Here is a 21,010-nt window from a genome sequence, read left to right as displayed (position 1 = left end):
TAGGGTCTGCTGGGTGCTGGAAGAGATAGTGTCTGCTGAGTGCTGGAACAAATAGTGTCTGCTGAGTGCTGGAAGAGATAGTGCCTGCTGGGTGCTAGAAGATATAGTGGGTGCTGGAAGAGATAGTGTCTGCTAGGTGCTGGAAGAGATAGTGTCTGATAGGTGCCTGAAGAGATAGTGTCTGCTAGGTGCTGGAAGAGGGAGTGTCTGCTGGGTGCGGGAAAAATAGTATCTACTGTGTGCAGGAAGAAATAGTGTCTGCTGAGTGCTGGAAGAGATAGTGTCTGCTGGGTTCTAGAAGATATAGTGGGTGCTGGAAAAGAGAGTGTCTGCTGGGTGCGGGAGGAGATTGGGTCTGCTGGGTGCAGGAAGAGAAAGTGTCTGCTGGGTGCTGCAAGAGATAGTGTTTGCTAGGTGCTGCTGGAAGAGAGAGTGTCTGCTGGGTGCGGGAAAAAATAGTGTCTGCTGTGTTCGGGAAGAAATAGAGTCTGCTGGGTGCCAGAAGAGATAGTGTCTGCTAAGTGCTGGAAGATATAGTTTTTGCTGGGTGCTGGAAGAACAGGTGTTTTGTTGAATTGGCAGGATTAGGATGAGTGCTAGGGTGAATGTGTGTCTGATTGATGTTGATGATCAGCTTGTGGTATGTGTTGAGGGATACATGCTGGACAAGAGAAACATTAAAACAGGTTGTGGAGGAAATGCGCCTCTGATGGGCGATGGTGGGACGGTGCAGCTTGTATGTCCCTTTTACATATGTTACATCTTTTGCCTCTAATGGCATTGGTGGAGGGAAGCCTCTGATGGGTACTGGTGGAGTGAAGCCTCTAATGGCACTGGTGGAGAGAAGCCTCTGATGGGTACTGGTGAAGAGAAGCCTCTAATGGCACTGGTGGAGAGAAGCCTCTGATGGGCACAGGTGGAGGGAAGCCTCCAATGGGTACTGGTGGAGAGAAGCCTCTAATGGCATTGGTTGAGAGAAGCCTCTGATGGGCACGGGTGGAGAGAAGCCTCTGATGGGCACGGGTGGCGGGAAGCCTCTGATGGGTACTGGTGGAGAGAAGCCTCTAATGACATTGGTTGAGAGAAGCCTCTGATAGGCACGGGTGGAGAGAAGCCTCTGATGGGCACTGGTGGAGGGAAGCCTCTGATGGGTACTGGTGGAGAGAAGCCTCTAATGGCACTGGTTCAGAGAAGCCTCTGATGGGCACGGGTGGAGAGAAGCCTCTGATGGGCACAGGTGGAGGGAAGCCTCTAATCGGTACTGGTGGAGAGAAGCCTCTGATGGGTACTGGTGGAGAGAAGCCTCTAATGGCATTGGTTGAGAGAAGCCTCTGATGGGCACGGGTGGAGAGAAGCCTCTGATGGGCACGGGTGGAGAGAAGCCTCTGATGGGTACTGGTGGGGAGAGAAACCTCTAATGGCACGGGTGGAGAGAAGCTTCTGATGGGCACGGGTGGAAGGAAGCCTCTAATGGGTACTGGCGGAGAGAAGCCTCTGATGGGTACTGGTGGAGAGAAGCCTCTAATGGCATTGCTTGAGAGAAGCCTCTGATGGGCACGGGTGGAGAGAAGCCTCTGATGGGCACGGGTGGAGAGAAGCCTCTGATGTGTACAGGTGGAGAGAAGCCTCTAATTGCATTAGTTGAGAGAAGCCTCTGATGGGCACGGTTGGAGAGAAGCCTCTGATGGGTACTGGTGGAGAGAAGCCTCTAATGGCATTGGTTGAGAGAAGCCTCTGATGGGCACGAGTGGAGGGAAGCCTCTGATGGGTACTGGTTGAGAGAAAGCTCTAATGGCACTGGTTGAGAGTAGCCTCTGATGGGCACGGGTGGAGAGAAGCCTCTGATGGGCACGGGTGGAGAGAAGCCTCTGATGGCTACTGGTGGAGAGAAACCTCTAATGGCACTGGTTGACTGTAGCCTCTGATGGGTATGGGTGGAGAGAAGCCTCTGATGGGTACTGGTGGAGAGAAACCTCTAATGGCACTGGTTGAGAGAAGCCTCTGATGGGCACGAGTGGAGGGAAGCCTCTGATGGGTACTGGTGGAGAGAAACCTCTAATGGCACTGGTTGAGAGTAGCCTCTGATGGGCACGGGTGGAGAGAAGCCTCTGATGGGCACGGTTGGAGAGAAGCCTCTAATGGCACTGGTTCAGAGAAGCCTCTGATGGGCACTGGTGGAGGGAAGCCTCTGATGGGTACTGGTGGAGAGAAGCCTCTAATGGCACTGGTTCAGAGAAGCCTCTGATGGGCACGGGTGGAGAGAAGCCTCTGATGGGCACAGGTGGAGGGAAGCCTCTAATGGGTACTGGCGGAGAGAAGCCTCTGATGGGTACTGGTGGAGAGAAGTCTCTAATGGCATTGCTTGAGAGAAGCCTCTGATGGGCACGGGTGGAGAGAAGCCTCTGATGGGCACGGGTGGAGAGAAGCCTCTGATGGGTACTGGTGGAGAGAAGCCTCTAATGGCATTAGTTGAGAGAAGCCTCTGATGGGCCCGGTTGGAGAGAAGCCTCTGATGGGTACTGGTGGAGAGAAGCCTCTGATGGGTACTGGTGGAGAGAAGCCTCTGATGGGCACGAGTGGAGGGAAGCGTCTGATGGGTACTGGTGGAGAGAAACCTCTAATGGCACTGGTTGAGAGTAGCCTCTGATGGGCACGGGTGGAGAGAAGCCTCTGATGGGCACGGGTGGAGAGAAGCCTCTGATGGGTACTGGTGGAGAGAAGCCTCTAAAGGCATTGCTTGAGAGAAGCCTCTGATGGGCACGGGTGGAGAGAAGCCTCTGATGGGTACTGGTGGAGAGAAGCCTCTAATGGCATTAGTTGAGAGAAGCCTCTGATGGGCACGGTTGGAGAGAAGCCTCTGATGGGTTCTGGTGGAGAGAAGCCTCTAATGGCATTGGTTGAGAGAAGCCTCTGATGGGCACGAGTGGAGGGAAGCCTCTGATGGGTACTGGTGGAGAGAAACCTCTAATGGCACTGGTTGAGAGTAGCCTCTGATGGGCACGGGTGGAGAGAAGCCTCTGATGGGCACGGGTGGAGAGAAGCCTCTGATGGCTACTGGTGGAGAGAAACCTCTAATGGCACTGGTTGACTGTAGCCTCTGATGGGTATGGGTGGAGAGAAGCCTCTGATGGGTATGGGTGGAGAGAAGCCTCTGATGGGCACGGGTGGAGAGAAGCCTCTGATGGGCACGGGTGGAGAGAAGCCTTTGATGGGTACTGGTGGGGAGAGAAACCTCTAATGGCACTGGTTGACAGTAGCCTCTGATGGGCAGGGGTGGAGAGAAGCCTCTGATGGGCACGGGTGGAGGGAAGCCTTTGATGGGCACGGGTGGAGAGAAGCCTCTGATGGGCACGGGTGGAGAGAAGCCTCTGATGGGTACTGGTGGAGAGAAGCCTCTAATGGCATTGGTTGAGAGAAGCCTTTGATGGGCACGGGTGGAGAGAAGCCTTTGATGGGCACGGGTGGAGAGAAGCCTTTGATGGGCACGGGTGGAGAGAAGCCTCTGATGGGCACGGGTGGAGAGAAGCCTCTGATGGGTACTGGTGGAGAGAAGCCTCTAATGGCATTGGTTGAGAGAAGCCTCTGATGGGCACGAGTGGAGGGAAGCCTCTGATGGGTACTGGTGGAGAGAAACCTCTAATGGCACTGGTTGACTGTAGCCTCTGATGGGCACGGGTGGAGAGAAGCCTCTGATAGACACGGGTGGAGGAGAAATGTCTCAGTCGGGTGAAAACCGAGTTGTGACTCTGTGATCTGCACAACGCATGATACAGAAAATGTGCCAGTTGTATGTGTTTTTGGGGTGCTGTGCTTCTGATGCACTCTTTGTTACTCATCCCTAGATCTTCTCACTGGGTTACTGTCCATCGGGGGAGTGGCTGGCGGTGGGCCTGGAGAGCAGCAACATGGAGATCTTACATATCAACAAGCCTGACAAGTACCAGCTTCACCTGCATGAGAGCTGCGTTCTTTCCCTCAAGTTCTCCTCCTGTGGTAAGTGGGCATCTCCCAGTAGGAATCCGTACATGTGTGAACCAGGCAAAGACTTGCCTCGGAAACTCACGGATGCGTGCATTCAGCCAGTCCCCGTTCCAGGTGTCAGCACCAGGAGTATATGTGGCAAAGGAAAGAAACGAAAGATGTTTGGAGTTCGATGCATGGCCCCTACTGGCAGGTCCTACTACTTCCCCAGAGCGCAGAAACCTTTTTAAGTCGAAGAGATTGAACATGAAGTCAGTAGTGTGTGGAAACCTGGAGGGAGACACACACAACATTGATTCAGAGTGGCTTTATAAAGCCATGAAAGAACGGCTAAGAAAAAGGCAGGGCAATGGTGGGAGGGGCTTAAATGACTTTCCACCTCTGGGTTCTTCTGGGTAATCGGCACAGAACAAGGCAGGACTAATGTCAGTGGAGAATGACATGCCACCTTTGGAGGCATCTGGGTGAATTAAAAGAGAACACTTTGCTTCCTCTGTCATAACAGAAGAGGTCAATGGAGGGGGAATCATTGGTGCAGATAAAGGAACCCAACAGTGCAGTCAGGAAGGTCGGACTTTGTGAAACGCACAGAACTACGCCTCCACCAACCGAGTAATCGAGACTGAATGTTCCTTCTCATCATGGTCGTAATTGTAGGGGGGAACAGGGGTGTTTGTCCCCCCCCCCCAACTTTCATGGCACACAATTTTGTCCCCATTCATTTGGCTGGGGCACCTTTTCTTCAGATGTCATGTCCCCCACAACGTTTTCAGCAAAATTACTCCACTGCTTCCCATCCCTAATCTGAATTCCCTGCCTGTAAAGCTCTTTATCTCCTTGCTCCACCCCTTCCAAGACTGCCCTTAATAGTCTCTCCTTCTAAGTGCATCCTTTTGCTCGTACCCTGTTATTGTATCCACTTTACGTGCAGTGCACCCTTGCTTCACAGCAAAGTTTGAGCTGTATGAAGCTCAGCACATACCTACATCCATACATAAGTTTAAACACCACAGCAGACAGTGGTGCGTTTTTAAATGGAGATCAATGGTGTGTTTTTACATGGAGACCAGTGGCGTGTTGTTGTTGGGCACCTCCAGCTCCTGAGCTCCTGAGCTTTCTCCTGTGGTTCATGGGCCCTTACTTTGCCACGGATACAGTTCTGTTTTCAGAAGCTGTCACAACCTTTGCTTGCCGTCTCTGGTGCCTCACCATCCCATTCAATTTGAATTGACTGTACTTGTGGAGCAATATATTCAGTGTCTTTTCCATAATATCTATTCCAGTTCTTAGTTGTGCTAAGGCAGAAGTAGACTTCTCTTATTTTTCGTGGCTCTGCAGCCTTACACTGGGTCTGGTTTGAGGTGGTACGAGGGCACCAAACATCAATGCAGCTTATCCACTCTCATTCAAACAAATTCCACCCCTTTAAGACACCTTCATCCTCATTTAGGCAATAAGCCCCTGAGACTGCGTGCCATTGCTGTATGTGGTAATGGCCCACAGTCGAGGGGATTATTGCCATTAGTACCCCAGCCCGTTAGACCGAGGTAGTAAAGTTCTTTTTTTCTTTTCCAAACGCTCCAGTGTTTTGAAACAGAAAAACAAATGTAAAAAAAAAATGGTCACTAGGGAAGGGAAAATGAAGTCCATTTTCCCTTTTCATGGCGGCCATTGAGAAAAAATGGGAAAAAAGTGAACAAACAAAATGGCCGCCATGCGAAGGGAGAATGGACTACATGTAGTCCCTTTACCCTTTCGGTGGCAGCCATTAAAAGATAGGAAAAATAGTAAACAAACAAAATCGACACCATGGGAAGGGAGACTTTCCATGATAGCTTGTCGCAGATCAGAAGCAGACACGCTGAGGACTGAAGTGTTCCCGGCGCGTCCACTCTTGAAATGGATAAAAAATAAGGTAAGTGGGGTGGAAGGGCAGAGAGGTAATTCAGTGGTTGAGGGGAGGTGGGTCCCCAGCGAGGGGTGATGGCGGCCGCTGGCCGTGAGGAGGTTCAGGGAAGCGGGATTACCATGTGGTAATGTCAGCATTCTGAGCCTCCCGTTTGGCTGGGAGGCCACCCCTAACCCCCTCGCCGGGTGCTAATATCATCTGAGTGGAGAGCATCTATTCATCTTACCTGAGGTTTCTCACTTTTATAGAGGCCACATTATATGAGGATTCCATAGTTCCCTATGGCGCAGCGAGCAAGGGATCCACGTCTGGGCATACCCCTCTCTCACATAGGGAAACAAACTATAACCCAAAAAAAGTGCTGGGTGAAAGCTTGTGAATTAATCTGAACCACTACCTCTGGGCAACCCTCCAGAGCACTGTTTTTTTAGCCCATCTACGCCATTGCAAAAGGGGTCTAGCCATATGAAAATCGGACAGGTACTGCCACCAATGGGAGAAGCCCGGCCCAAACTGCTAAACCAGGCCCCCACTGCACGCCAATGTTTGTTTTTGATTTTGTCACCTCAAGGGGCCCTGGGATGCTGAGACGTGGGTCAGAGCCTGCTGGGCCTAGACACCCAAGCACTCCTCACTGATGACGCCCAACAAGGATGAAACATGTCTGGGGATGTTTATCGTCTCCTGCAGAAAGGATGTGACCTAGAAGTTCAGGCTGAACTGCCCCTTTTGGGATGGGATCGACCCTGATTTGCATATGGTCTTTCCCTTTCTGTAATTACTTGGCAGGCTGAAAATCAATGCTCTGGAGGGTTGCCCAGAAATGTGCCCATGGTTATGATTTATTCAAAACCTTCCAACCATAAACCTTTGTTTTCACTTCTAAAATGAGTCCATCATCCTACTCCTAAAATAGTCCCAGGTTCATTTAAACCTAGAACCCAATCTCAGTGTTTCCCTATTCACGCTTCAATTTACAAGTGTGGGATCGGGAGGCTCATGTTTGGTGAAGGCTGGAAAGCGGTGGACAAGGCAGTGGCAGGTGAGACAGAGGAAGTTGGAGAGGTGGCAGCATTGCAGAGGATGGGAAGCAGGTGGTAGTGGGGAAATTAAAGGGAGTGGTATTAGTGAAGTTGGATGAGGTGGTAACAACTGGAAAAGCGGTGGTACTGGAGTCAGATGACGTCATAATAATTGTGAAGGAGATGACACCAAGAACAATGCTTTTATGGAAGAACATTAGGGGTCAAAATAGTGTCGAGATGTGTGGGTGGTGTGGCTGATTCTGACAATTTTTAAAAAACCAATTTGTACACACATCGCTCTAAGGTATTGTATTAGCCAGGAAAATGTCTGTCCTGTCTGTTTTCTGAAACCCTCTTCTGAATCAGAAAAGACCCTCCACTTACGGCAAGACCCTCAGATTTCATCTGCCCTTTACGCAGCACTCCACACCAAGAGATCAGCTCTTAGTAACGTATGATGCCCATTCCACTGACAAGGAGATCCTTAAGACGCTCAACACTCTTAGGGTTGTCTCCTGTACTCCACAGTGCTGCAGAATTTGAGGGAAAACCTCTACACAGAGTACAATAAACATGCAGTAAAGGCCAGGTCTGCTCATAATAATTTGTACAGGAACTACAAGGCTATTCCTACACTTTGTGTGAAAATTAAGTATTGCTTGCTTGCTCCATTACCAATGACTACTTTGGACCAATCATGCTTGATATTTTTCCCTAGACCGTTGTGCTAGATTTTGACCCAGTTCATTGCCCTTCTTTCATGTAACAATGCTACATAATCCTCCGACCAGCCTAAAGGAAGGCTGATTTGACATGGGCACAAGTACATTTCTAATTGATTGTGCTCTCCCACAGATCCCTCATCATAGCTATTTCAGCCTCAATTGGCACTGGAACACGTTTTACTAGCATGGGGCGATGTGTGCTCTTGGTGCCAACCTTCTACAAAAGTCCACTCCCTGGCTCCAGGAGTAGTGGTGTGGAACATATAAAAGGGCACACCAAAACCCCATGACCTCGGCCCATATTTTCCACACGCTCATCACATTTTCTTTATAGTTTATTTATTGAGTATTTATAAAGCGCCTGTACAGCAAATGGTGTTTCAAGGTGCCACAAGACAAAAAAAAGGGGACGAGGGGGAAAAGGAAAGAAAAATAACACTAGCGGTCCTAATAGGCCTTGTGGATGAAAGTGGGGGAAGGGGGCAGAAGGGATAACGCTAGGGTGGGAAGGGAAGTGCAGGCAGAGAGGCATACAAGTGCAAGGGGGGGAGGAAGAGGGCCTCTAGGGCTAGGCGAGTGGGAGGGGAGAACAGGAGGGCAAGTGACAGGGGATGCAGGGAGTGAGGGCCACATGCTAAGTGCGAGGACGGGGGTGGACCAGACTCGGTGGGGATGCACACCCCACCAGGCTAGTCAGATGAAGGGGGCCTGGAATGGCAAGTGAGATTGCGGGGGGTAAGGGAGACAGCAGTGCTGGGGTAGACTGTGCAAGGACGGCCTGGTGCCCTGTAGGACTGTCATGATGCCTACCCCCGGGCATCCGGATCGAGTCCATCAGCCCCGGGAGCAGGCATCCAGATACTCATTAAAACCCCAACAGCCCTGTCTGGGGGCTGTTTGGATTCAGTCCTGGCACCTTAGGCGCCAGGCTCATAGACTTTTTTACCTTATGCAGACCATGCTGCAAATGAGTCCAAGCCAACGTGAGGCCTGGATGGGACTATTTTATTACCGGGACTATTTTTCACTCGGGTGTGGTTCTGGGGAACTTCTTACCTGGGACTAATTTGCAGGCTATTTAAACCACGCCCGAACAGCAGCCCATGCTTTGCGTTATTCTGCATCCAGCAGCGTGACGCTCACCATGTCTGCAAGTCAGCATCCAGTCTTCTGCCACGCCCGCCTTGAATCCGGAGCTCCTAGACAAAAGGCAAAGAAAGAGGTTAGATCACAGACATTATTTGATTCCTTACCTGATTCCGGACCCAGCACATCTCCGAGCCTGGAAAGGACATTATTTCAGCACGCATCGCTTCGCCAGCAGCAGCACTGCGTTATACTCACCAGTCCACCGCATCTTTCGACTCGGCGCTGCCTCCATCATTTTCTTCGTCGAAACCCAGCACCTGGGGGGAAAACAAAAGGAATAACAAGGTGAGCCGAGAAAACCAACAAGGACAATCTCTTTGCCACCATAGGCTTACCTGCTTTACCACCGGAGGTATTATTCTTTAATTCGCTGCATCTTCCTATGCCGCACCTATAAAGGGAGAGAAAACAGCAAGTTAAACTCATGCAACTTTTACCGGACAGTGTTTGGTAATACAGACTCTTACCTGAACGCCATCAGCTCCCTCCAGGCAATATTCTTTTGGACCCAGCTGCAACCTAACGAGGGAATGGAACAAGAGTGAAAACCAGACATATTGAACTCTTTGAAGTTTATAGACACTGCCGTCAATATTCCTCTGGAACTCCTCCAGTACCTTCAACCCAGTGAAGTAACTGGTATCTACGCGCCCCTGCATGCCATGCAGGATGGAGAGCTCATCATTTAAAAACATAAGGTGAGGTTACCAAAAGGGAATATCGGAGGTGATTAGTGGGGAGAACGAGAACTGTTGAGGGGCCATCACTAAAGTCCACGGGTGGCTAAATCCCTTTCTCCACTTGCAGGAGAATACTTCTTCGAGTCCAGCACACAAGATTAGGCGGGCCAGTCCAGACTGTCATCTCTTCACTACGCATCACTTTGGTGGAGCCCGCAGCTGTCCGGGTCCGATTGACGCCCCTGTGGGAACCAGGTGAGCGTAACAGAACGCAAAGCCTATCTACAAATTCCCACCCGGGCATAATGGAGACCTCAGAAACCGACCAACTAGCCCAATTGTTAGGAGAACTTAGGGCATAAGTGCACTCCGCGCGCCAAGAACCTAATGCCCTCAGGAGAGAACTGATTGTGTCAAAGGAGCGCACTGATGATCTTGCCAGACAACTGCTGCAAAACCAAGCCGGGCAAACACCACTACCTGGACGTGGGGGGAATTCAACCCCCGTTTCATCGAGCAGCCCTGTGCAAGTGGTTCTACCAGGGAGCATTCCTTTAGCTCCACCCGAACGCTTTGCTGGGGACGCGAAAAGGTTTGCCGTGTTCATGAAGCAATGCCGCTTGCACTTTTTATGCAGACCAGGAGCTTTTCCAAACGACCAAGCCAAAGTAGCCTTTGTACTGTCATACCGTAGTGGCAGCGCAGCGGATTGGTCAATTCCATTAGTCAACCAGGATGACCCTCTTCTTTGGGATTTTCAGGGTTTTCAATTGCGCATGGAAAGATTATTCGCCAGACATTCACAGGGACAGGCCCTGGATAACGAACTTCTATCCCTACGACAAGGAAACCAGGACCTGCTAACTTATATTGCAACCTTCAATAGGTTGGTGGTAGAAACCGGATGGCCAGAGGTAAAGCGAATTACATTATTTGATCGTGGACTTCGGGGTGAACTCAAAGATGTTTTGGCCCAAGTTGTGAACCCACCTCAGGATTGCGCAGAATATATAGACTTAGTGGTCCAGCTAGACCACCGACTTCAGAATAGAAAAGCTGATCGAGCTCAGTTCGAGAATCGGGTATTGGTTAAACCCAATGTTACTCCCAAGGGAACAGATGCATCAGAACCAATGCAGATCGGGGGGGTTAAGGGACCCTTAACTCAAATAGAAAGAGAAAGGAGACGACAGATGCAGTTGTGTCTGTACTGTGGGGCCTCAGGACATTTTCTACAGGATTGCCCTATAAAACCATCCAAGAAAGTAGTCGGAGTTGCTGATAGAAATCAAACAGAGCCTGATTCGGGAAACGACCACACCCGACAAGCGTAGAGGTCCGCTTGCCGAGCTTAAAGAAGTACACTCAGACCTCACACCTAATCATACCAATGGTCCTTATTGATCCAAGGCAGCCATCACGTATGCACGCAGTTAGGGCATACATTGATAGTGGGGCCGTAGGAAACTATGTGGACCACGAATTGGCTTCTAGGATGAATCTACCTCTCTGCAAAAAGACCACTTCGGATGTTATCACCACAGTCGATGGAACTGAAATTGCCTTTGGGCCTGTAACTCATTCCACCACAGAGATGACACTGTTGGGTCAAGATGGGCATTGAGAGACTATTGTGTTTGACTTAATCAAAGCCCCGAAGTTCCAAATAATACTGGGGATACCTTGGTTGGAAACACATAATCCTTTTATTGATTGGCGAGAGAAGAGAGTACCCTTCCCGGAGTGTACACACACCTGTTACCCGGAAAAAACCTTGAACAAAAGCCTGGCCACAGTCGCTAATCCAGTCATGCAGTTACCTCAGGAATATCAAGAATTCCAGGATGTTTTCCAAAAAGAACAGGCAAACACCTTACCATCTCATAGATCATACGTTTGTCAAATCGACCTCATACCCGGTGCACAACCTCCATGCAGTAGAATCTACGCCCTTACGGAACCCGAAAACCGTCACCTACGACAATACGTGGACCAATACCTTGCTAATGGCTTCATTCGTCCATCTAAGTCCCCTGCATCTTCAACTTTATTCTTCGTGCCCAAAAAGGAAGGTGACCTCAGAACGTGCATAGACTACCGCGCATTAAACCAGATCACGGTGAAGAACCGATATCCATTGCCTCTGATCCCCGAACTACTAGACCAAGTAAAGGATGCTTGCATCTACACTAAATTAGATCTCCGAGAGGCATATCATTTGATACGTGTAAAGAAGGGCGACGAATGGAAGACTGCTTTTCGCACCAAGTACGGATTATTCGAATATCAGTTGATGCCCTTCGGGTTGTGCAATGCACCAGCAGCCTTCCAGTATTTTATGAACAATTCCTTCGTGAACTCATTGACGTCTGTGTTGTCGTATACATAGACGATATTCTAGTGTACTCCTCCTCAGAATCAGACCATGTTAAGCACGTTCGTGCAGTCCTTGAGAAACTACGCCAGTACAAGTTATATGCAAAATTGGAAAAATGTGTTTTTCATGCTACAGAAGTTGAATTCCTTGGATTTATGCTGACTCCAAAAGGAGTCTGAATGGACTCTCGAAAGGTGGACGAAATTCTCAAGTGGCCATCACCCAGTTCAGTTAAAGCGGTCCAAAGCATGCTTGGATTTGCTAATTTCTACCGTAGATTTATTCCTGCCTTCTCATATGTTGTACACCCCATCACAGCACTTTTGCGAAAAAACAAACGCTTCTTGTGGACCGAAGAGGCTGAAAAAGCCTTCCAAGAACAGAAATTGAAATTCACGTCGGCACCTGTCTTAAAGCATCCACGCCCCGAGCTCCCATACATAGTTGAAACCGATGCATCCAGTTTAGCCATGGGGGCTGTCCTGTCCCAGAAGGATCCAGAAACCGGTCAACTTCATCCAGTAGCATTTTGGTCCAGAAAATTCTCGGCCCCCGAATTAAACTATGCGGTTACCGATAAAGAGTTGTTAGCCATCAAATCCGCCTTCAAGGCTTGGCAGCATTATCTTCTCGGTGCCAGGCATACCATTATTGTAATCACCGATCACAGGAACTTGCAGTATTTAAAAACAGCTAAGGCCCAATCATCGCGTCAACTTCGATGGGCCTTATTCCTTGCCGAATTCAATTTCGTGATCACTTACCGACCAGGTTGTAAGAATGGTAAGGCAGACACTTTATCCCGAATCGGGATGGAAGAAGCATATTCGAAGCCGGAAACGGTGCCTATAATTCCTGAACAAAGAATTCTTGGGATAACTACTCTACAGACCTTAGAAGATATTCATTTAAAGATCCAACAACTTTTCGATTCAGCAGCCCTGCAGGACTGGGTTAAAAAGGGCCAAGATTATTCAGTTGTCAATAACCTACCTTACTATCAAGGGCGTCTATTTCTACCACACAAGGAACTACAAGAACAAGTCATCTCAAATTCCATGAAGCTCTGATGGAAGGGAACCCAGGTATTGCAAAAACTGAAACTAAAATTAAAAGACAATTCTCGTGGCCCACCTGGCGAAAAGATGGAAAGTCATTTGTACTGTCTTGTGGCATCTGCGCCCAGAACAAAAGCCAAAAGAAGAAACCAGCTGGTCTTTTACAACCTTTAGATATTCCACCCACCCCACGGCACACTTTGTCTTTAGACTTTATTACAGATCTACCGCCATGTAATGGATTCAACACCATTCTAGTTATTGTGGATCTTTTTTCCAAGATGGCCCACTTTATTCCTTTAAAAGGATTACCTTCTGCTTCAATCTTGGCCAAGGAATTTCTCGAAAATATTGTTCGAATACATGGATTTCCTTCCGTATTGATCTTTGACCGAGGTAGTCAGTTCATTTCACAATTTTGGCAGAAGTGTTTAATTGGCACAAATCGACGTAAGGTTATCAACCAGTCACCATCCCCAAACCGATGGTCAGACGGAGAGAACCAACCAGACTCTTGAACAATACCTACGTTGTATGCTCCACCAAACCAAAGCTAATTGGAAGGACATTTTATGGATTTCTGAATACGCATACAATGACTCTGTACATTCAGGAACCGGACAAAGCCCCTTTTATACCATATATGGACATCATCCTCGAACCTCAGAACTCGATTCGCCACAGCATTTAGAAATGCCAGCAGTAACTCATCTGCATTCTACTATTACACAAGTCTTTAAAGAGGCAACAAAACATTTGAAACAAGCAAAAGAGAAATACAAGAAAAATGCTGATCAACATAGAAGTGAGACCCCACCATATCGAATCGGAGACCAAGTTTGGCTTGCTACAAGACATATTCCTCTGAAAGGAACTCACACTTTTAATCCTAGATATTTGGGACCTTACACCATTAAGGCCATTATCAACCCGGTGGCCGTTAAATTAGAATTACCCTCTAATATGCAGATTCATCCTGTCATTCATGTTTCACTTCTAAAACCAGTTCAACCCGGGACAAGATTAACCAAACCACCTGACCCCATCCTAATAGATGGAGAACCTGAATTCGAGGTAAAAAACATCCTGGACTCTAAAATGGTTAAATCAAGACTTTTTTATTTAATCGACTGGAATGGTTACACCACAAAAAGGTCATGGGAACCTAGTGACCATGTTTATGCTCCTCGATTGGTGAAAAAATTCCATCGGGACTTCACAGACAAGCCAGGGCCATGGGGAAGAAAAACTTTAGGAGGGGCCTTGGGGGGGAGTGCTGTCATGATGCCTACCCCCGGGCATCCGGATCGAGTCCATCAGCCCCAGGAGCAGGCATCCAGATACTCATTAAAACCCCAACAGCCCCGGCTGGGGGCTGTTTGGATTCAGTCCTGGTGCTTTAGGCACCAGGCTCATCATAGAAATCAGTCCTGGCGCCATAGGCGCCAGGCTCATAGACTTTATTTACCTTATGCAGACCATGCTGCAAATGAGTCCAAGCCAATGTGAGGCCTGGATGGGGCTATTTTATTACAGGGACTATTTTTCACTCGGGTGTGGTTCTGGGGAACTTCTTATCTGGGACTAATTTGCAGGCTATTTAAGCCACGCCCGAACAGCAGCCCATACTTTGCGTTATTCTGCATCCAGCAACGTGACGCTCACCGTGTCTGCAAGTCAGCATCCAGTCTTCTTCCACGCCCGCCTCGAATCCGGAGCTCCTAGACAAAAGGCAAAGAAAGGAGAAGAGGTTAGATCACAGACATTATTTGATACCTTACCTGATTCCAGACCCAGCACATCTCCGAGCCTGGAAAGGACATTATTTCAGCACGTGTCGCTTCGCCAGCAGCAGCGCTGCGTTATACTCACCAGTCCACCGCATCTTTCGACTCGTCGCTACCTCCATCATTTTCTTCGTCGAAATCCAGTACCTGGAGGGAAAACAAAAGGAATAACAAGGTGAGCCGAGAAAACCAACAAGGACAATCTCTTTGCCACCATAGGCTTACCTGCTTTACCACCGGAGGTATTATTCTTTAATTCGCTGCATCTTCCTATGCCGCACCTATAAAGGGAGAGAAAACAGCAAGTTAAACTCATGCAACTTTTACCGGACAGTGTTTGGTAATACAGACTCTTACCTGAATGACATCAGCTGCCTCCAGGCATTATTCTTTTGGACCCAGCTGCAACCTAACGAGGGAATGGAACAAGAGTGAACATAGGACATATTGAACTCTTTGAACTTTATAGACACTGGAGTCAATATTCCTCCGGAACTCCTCCAGTACCTTCAACCCAGTGAAGTAACTGGTATCTACGCGCCCCTGTATGCCATGCAGGATGGAGAGCTCATCATTTAAAAACATAAGGTGAGGTTACCAAAAGGGAATATCGGAGGTGATTAGTGGGGAGAACGAGAACTGTTGGGGGGCCATCACTAAAGTCCATGGGTGGCTAAATCCCTTTCTCCACTTGCAGGAGAATACTTCTACGAGTCCAGCAGACAAGATTAGGCGGGCCAGTCCAGACTGTCATCTCTTCACTACGCATCACGTTGGTGGAGACCGCAGCTGTCTGGGTCCGATCGACTCCCCTGTGGGAACCAGGTGAGTGTAACAGAACGCAAAGCCTATCTACAAATTCCCACCCGGGCATAATGGAGACCTCAGAAACCGACCAACTAGCCCAATTGTTAGGAATTAGAGAAAAGGAGGGTCTTGAGAAGAATCTCTAATTTAAGGCATTCCAGCTCAAGCCTGAGAGGGGCAGAGAGGCCATTCCAGTGGGAGGCTCCTGCGGAAGAGAGAGATCTATCCCCCCACCCCCCACTTTCTGCTTGGAGAAGCGTCTGATCTGCAGAGAGTTGGAGCTAGAGGCCCAAAGGGCTCTAGTAGGGAGGTATTTAGGGAGAGAGAGTTGGATGTAGTGGGGTCGCAGGCCTAAGAAAGCCTTGTGGATGATGCAGAGAGTCTTGAACTTGATCCTCGCAGCCACCGGGAGCCAGTGGAGAGATTTTAGGGCTGGAGCGATGCGGTCCCTGGGCTTGAGGCCAAGGATATGGCTTGCAGTCCTATTCTGGATTAGTTGAAAGGGCAAAGGGAGGATAAAGTCAGATTGAGGAAGAGGCTGTTGCAGTAGTCCACCCTAGAGAGGATCATAGCTCTGGAGACATTGAGTTTCTGGGGGAATGTGAGAACAGGGAGAATGGCCCTGAGGAGGTGCAGCTGAAAGTAGGCCTTCTTGGCAAGGTCCGCGATGTGAGGTGAGAAGGAGAAGGAGTAGTCGAAGATGACGCCAAGGTTTTTAGCCTCAAAAGAGGGGGAGGGGACACTTGGAGGCTAGCCCGAGAGTAGGAGGGAAGGAAGGAGTAGGGGGCCCCAATGAGAAGGATCTCCATCTTACTGGCATTAACGCTGAGATCTTTAGCAGCGCACAAGAGGAAAGATCAAGAAGGATGAGATCGGAATGAGAGTTAGATCAAAAATTGAGAGCAATTCTTCACGGGTGTTCACGAGAGCAGTTTAAGTGCCTCTGGCTGCTCTGAAGCCAGACTGGTGGTCATGGAGACAACCAACAGATTCAGTGTGGTGTATCAGTTGGGAGATGACCAGCTTCTCCAAGATTTTTCCCAGGAAGGGGGTAATGGAGATAGGGCGGTAGTTAGCTAGTAGGCAGGGTCGGCAGAAGACATTTTGAGGAGAAGGTGCACAAGGGAGTGCTTGAGGTGTAGTGGGAAGGAGCCAGTGGCAAATGAGTGATTGCAGAAATCAGCAAAGGCTGGAGCAAGGGAGGCCATGTTGCCCTTGATAGTTCTGGAGGAGCAGGGGAGCACCTTTTTGTAGGAGACTTTCATAGACCTCACCCGGTGCTATAGGCGAGAATGAGGAGAATAGGAGGCAAGGGGGGAGGTGGGAGGGGGCTCAAGGGAGGCCTGAGAATGGGTGAGGGAGGGGGGAGTAGAGGAGAGTGAGGACAGGATGTCCTGAGTATTGGTTGTAAAGTGGGAGGCCAATGAAGTGCAGAGGACCCGGGGTGGCAGAGGAGAAGTAGAGACTGCAGTGGGATTGGCGAGTTCCTTGCAGAATGCTATGTTCCCATCAGGGCATTTCTTCTACGTCATTATGCCGGGTTTGGCTAAAGACTCTGTGTTTAAACACTGCAGGGACTGTACATCCAAAATGTCTATCACAGACCCACATGAACATGTTGCGAAGGTGACCCTGGTCCTGTTCCGTCCAAGCCATGGAATAGCCCCTCCAGGAGTCATTCTGTGGAGGAGGGTAGTGCAATGGATCAATCCACGCCTGAGAAAGATCCCTCTTTGGAGAAAGAGAAGTCAAAAACACCATAAACATCAGAAGAGATGCCACTCAAGATGTGGCCTATGTCATTCCTCACCCTCTTAACCATAGGAAAAGAAAGACACACTGCTCTCAGAGATGAAAGTGAGGAAGACTTGATTCTGTGGGCAAAAGGATAAACTATCCTACGGCTTTTTCTACAGCAGAGGAATTTAAGTCTTTTCAGATGTAAGCCGATGGAAAAGTGAGGTCCCAACAGCCTGTAAAAGTTGGCATTGGTTCTTCTAAGGTCAGCACGTTTGCCAAAAATGTGCCTCAAAACAGAAACCCCTTCAGACTGCCCCAATGCCAAACATAGGAGCAGAGCTACCAGCATCAGTTACATAGCCGGCCGGATTTACTTCCTTAGGAGATCTCCCACCAACTCCTCCAGCGATTTGGTGTTAGATCTCTTTCGTCTGCTGGGGCCTCCCTCTGGAACAGCCTCCCTGCCTCTCTGAAACTTGAGGAGAACCATCTCAGGTTCTGAGACCTTACTCTTTGCTTCTGCTTTCTCTCCTCCTCTCCCCTGCTGATCTCCTGGCTGAATCTGAAACTGCACTGCTTACCTGGCTACCCTCTGATCTCAGGCCCAGGTACCCTCCTCACCAGTTGCACACCTGCACTGCCCCCTGGCAACCCTTGCACTCAGGGACCGTTCTGTATCCCCACAGCCCCTACTAGCACTTGACACCTGATGACTGCACTTACCCTTGCACTTGCCACCAGCTGGTCGCACTTTTATTTATTGTCCTTATTTATCTTACTGTTATCCTATGTACTGCACTCTCCCCTACCCTTTTCCCCTGCACTTTTACCCTTCCCCTCTCCCCTGCACTTGCACAATCTCAATGTCACCTGGCCTAGTAGGATCGCTGTCTCTGTCCTCCCTCCATTTCCTCTCCCTTGCCTTGTCGCACCTTGAAACACTTGTGTATAGGCGCGTTATAAATGCCATATCATATCATGCTTTCAAGGGATGCCAAACTTTACATCCTGGCTACTAAAGAGCTCTATTTTTAGACATGGCATGTGGTGCACAGTCAGGATGGAGACTATTACCTTTGCATTAATTCCAATGGGATCCTGCCAGGAATTTGGATCCTAGTAATTCCTCACAGACAAGCCGCACCTCACACACCTGCCTACTGCTGTAAGGGATGCCAGCGGCCTTGACACCTCACCTGATTGTATATTATGGAGGTCTCTCCTTACGTTCATCAATATGTGGCCTTTCATCAAACCATAGAAAATGTGGTTCAAGCTGTAAGCCTTGGAGCTCCATCTAGACCCGACTTACATTGTGACCTCACGGACATTCTAGACAAAGGCCCCTCTCAAAGGAAGTGTTGCTGCTGCTCCTCCCTGCGGACCTGGTAATAAAGCTGTGGCAACATCCTTTCTTCACTACCACCATGGACAAAGAAATGGCACACAAATATAGCCCTGATCCGTCTGACCCTACGTATTTATCGAAGCATGCTACCCGGAAAAGGCAGCCACTCGGAGAAGAACTCAACTACCTTCCTAACTCTCCAACCGGAGAAAAGACCCCGAGCAGTCTCCGAGGGGGAAGAACAGTTACCCAAAAGTGTGATAAGGAACAGATTTAATGCATTGGTAAGAGATGGAAAGAAAGCTATGTGTCAATCCGTACAGGCACGCTAGAACACAACCGATTGTATAACCCGGGTGATGGGCACAGAATCCATCAGACAACACCCAATGTGTAAGTCAAACTCCTAGACATGCCATTTGATGGGGTACACCTTGTTGGAGCCAAGGCAGAAGACTCCTTTGAAACATCCAAGTCCTCAGAAGTGACCACAAAGTCACTGGGATTAGTGGTGCAACTGCCTTCGACACCTTCTTTTGAATCCTCATCATCCACCTTTTCCTTAGGCTGTGGCTTCTGACAATATACCTCTTTCCCGCACAAGGAAGCCCCATTTTTAATCGATCCGAGCTAATCAGAAGTGCTATGAACTGCCAAGCAGGTATCAAGGAGCCTGAACAAAGCCAGATACAGAGTTCCTCTGTTCATTCTTCGTCTGGCCACCCCAAAACCCCTTGTATGCGCCCCCAGCACACACAACACTGGTTGGGCGAAGAATATACATGTTTTTGAAAGGATGGCTCATCACTACTTCAGATGCTTGGGTGTTGCAAATGGTTGTCCACGGTTATTGCCTTTCCTGTCTGAGGGAACCCCAGACCCTCCTATGTCAAAACAGGTCACTTCACCAGATCCATTTCTGTAGGACCAGATTTGTTCGCTGTTGAAGAAAGAGGCCACAGAGGCAGAAACGGTGGTGCTCCCCTATTGTCTAGTCACTAGGATGGACAGGGGTGTGCACCCCTCTTTAGTGTACCACTCCTGAGCAAGTTTCACAGGAAGGGCAGGTACAAGATGGTAACTCGCTTGCTTACCCTGTAGGACCCTGATTTACGGGACTGACTGGTGTCAATGGAACTTCAGGATCTTTATTTCCTTGTGCACATCCACCAGAGAGACAAAAGGTACCCGAGGTTCTTGTACTACCTCTGAGTTTGACCGCCACAGTCTCCACCAAACTGATGTTGGTGGTGGCAGCTCACATCAGGATGGAAGAGATTGACGCCTTTCCCCTACTTGGACCACTGACTCATTAGAGATCATTCTCTGAAGCAGGTAGTCTCCCATCCTTAGCACACCAGTCTCCTACAACACAGTCTGGGCTTCTCCCTGAATTTCAAGAAGTAGCAAGTGGCACCTTCCCAGGAGCTCCAGTTTATCAGAGTAGTTCTAGATATCTGATCAGGAAAGGCTTTTCCACCAAGGATAGGGTCTCAACATTTTTCAGACGGTTGAAAGAGTTGCGAATGCCAACTGTCTATCAGCCTCAGTCTTTCTCCACCTTTCCTTCATAGCATCCTGCATTTTTCTGATGCCGAGGCTCCCCATAGCTTCTTTATTCTCAGTGGTCTCAATTCTCAGGAAACATGTTGGACTTGCTACAGGTTTCAACTTGTGGGGCACATGATCTCCTGCAGTGGACCCAGAACGACAACTTGAAGGCAGGGCAACCTTTGTACACCCATGGCCAGAAGTAAATGTGGTCACAAATACTTCTATGAATGTTTGGGGCATTCACATGGGAGAGCTCAGAGTAAGATATATTTTCTCCTTGACTGACTATAGATTGCACATCAGTCTGTTAGAGGTGCTAGCAATGAGACTGGCTCAGAAAGCCTTCATTAGATTCAAGGAAAGAGCACCCTGATTTTGGAGGACAGCATGGTGGCCGTGCATTACCTCAACAAGAGGGGGTGCACAGGGTCTCTGCCCCTGTTCAGGGAAACAATGCTGCTCTGGTTATGGGCCTTGGAGTACAACAAGGTCCTTTTAGCTGCCCATATTGCTTGGACGAAGAATATGTTGGTCGATGCACTGAGCACCCAGTGCTCGGTCTCATCAGTGGGAGCGTTACCAGCAAGTTCCTGCAGAAACCTTCAACCTTTGGGTAAATCCTCAAGTGGATCTGTTTGCCTTCTGTGACAACAGGATATGGGAGCTGTTCTGTTCCAAAAGATTCCAAGCCAAGAGGAGCACTAGGGTATGTGTTTTCTGGAGGATTGGAACTTAGATCTCTTTGCATTCCCCCCAATTCCGGTCATCCTGCAATATCTCAAGTCGTTATGGAGATTCGGGAATACAAGGCCTAGGAGGGTGTGCAGCTCAGATCTCCTCAACATGACCATCTGACCTCCTCGACGTCTC

The 21,010-nt window shown here is 49.0% G+C and overlaps 1 protein-coding gene across 7 annotated transcripts in view; it reads left to right on the top strand.

Annotated features, from left to right (window-relative positions):
- Positions 1-21,010, top strand: part of LOC138569831 (transducin-like enhancer protein 2) — a 1,070,704-nt gene that overhangs the window by 1,000,572 nt on the left and 49,122 nt on the right. For all 7 annotated transcript variants that reach the window (XM_069648244.1, XM_069648230.1, XM_069648222.1 and 4 more), the window contains one exon: positions 3,843-3,993. In XM_069648244.1, the coding sequence (XP_069504345.1) occupies positions 3,843-3,993 (151 nt within the window). The remainder of the gene's footprint in view (positions 1-3,842; positions 3,994-21,010) is intronic.

Source organism: Ambystoma mexicanum, chromosome 1p (genome assembly GCF_040938575.1).
Source record: "Ambystoma mexicanum isolate Mex_15411 chromosome 1p, UKY_AmexF1_1, whole genome shotgun sequence".
NCBI classification, from domain to species: Eukaryota; Metazoa; Chordata; class Amphibia; order Caudata; family Ambystomatidae; genus Ambystoma; species Ambystoma mexicanum.
This window is presented reverse-complemented; position numbering and strand designations above follow the sequence as displayed.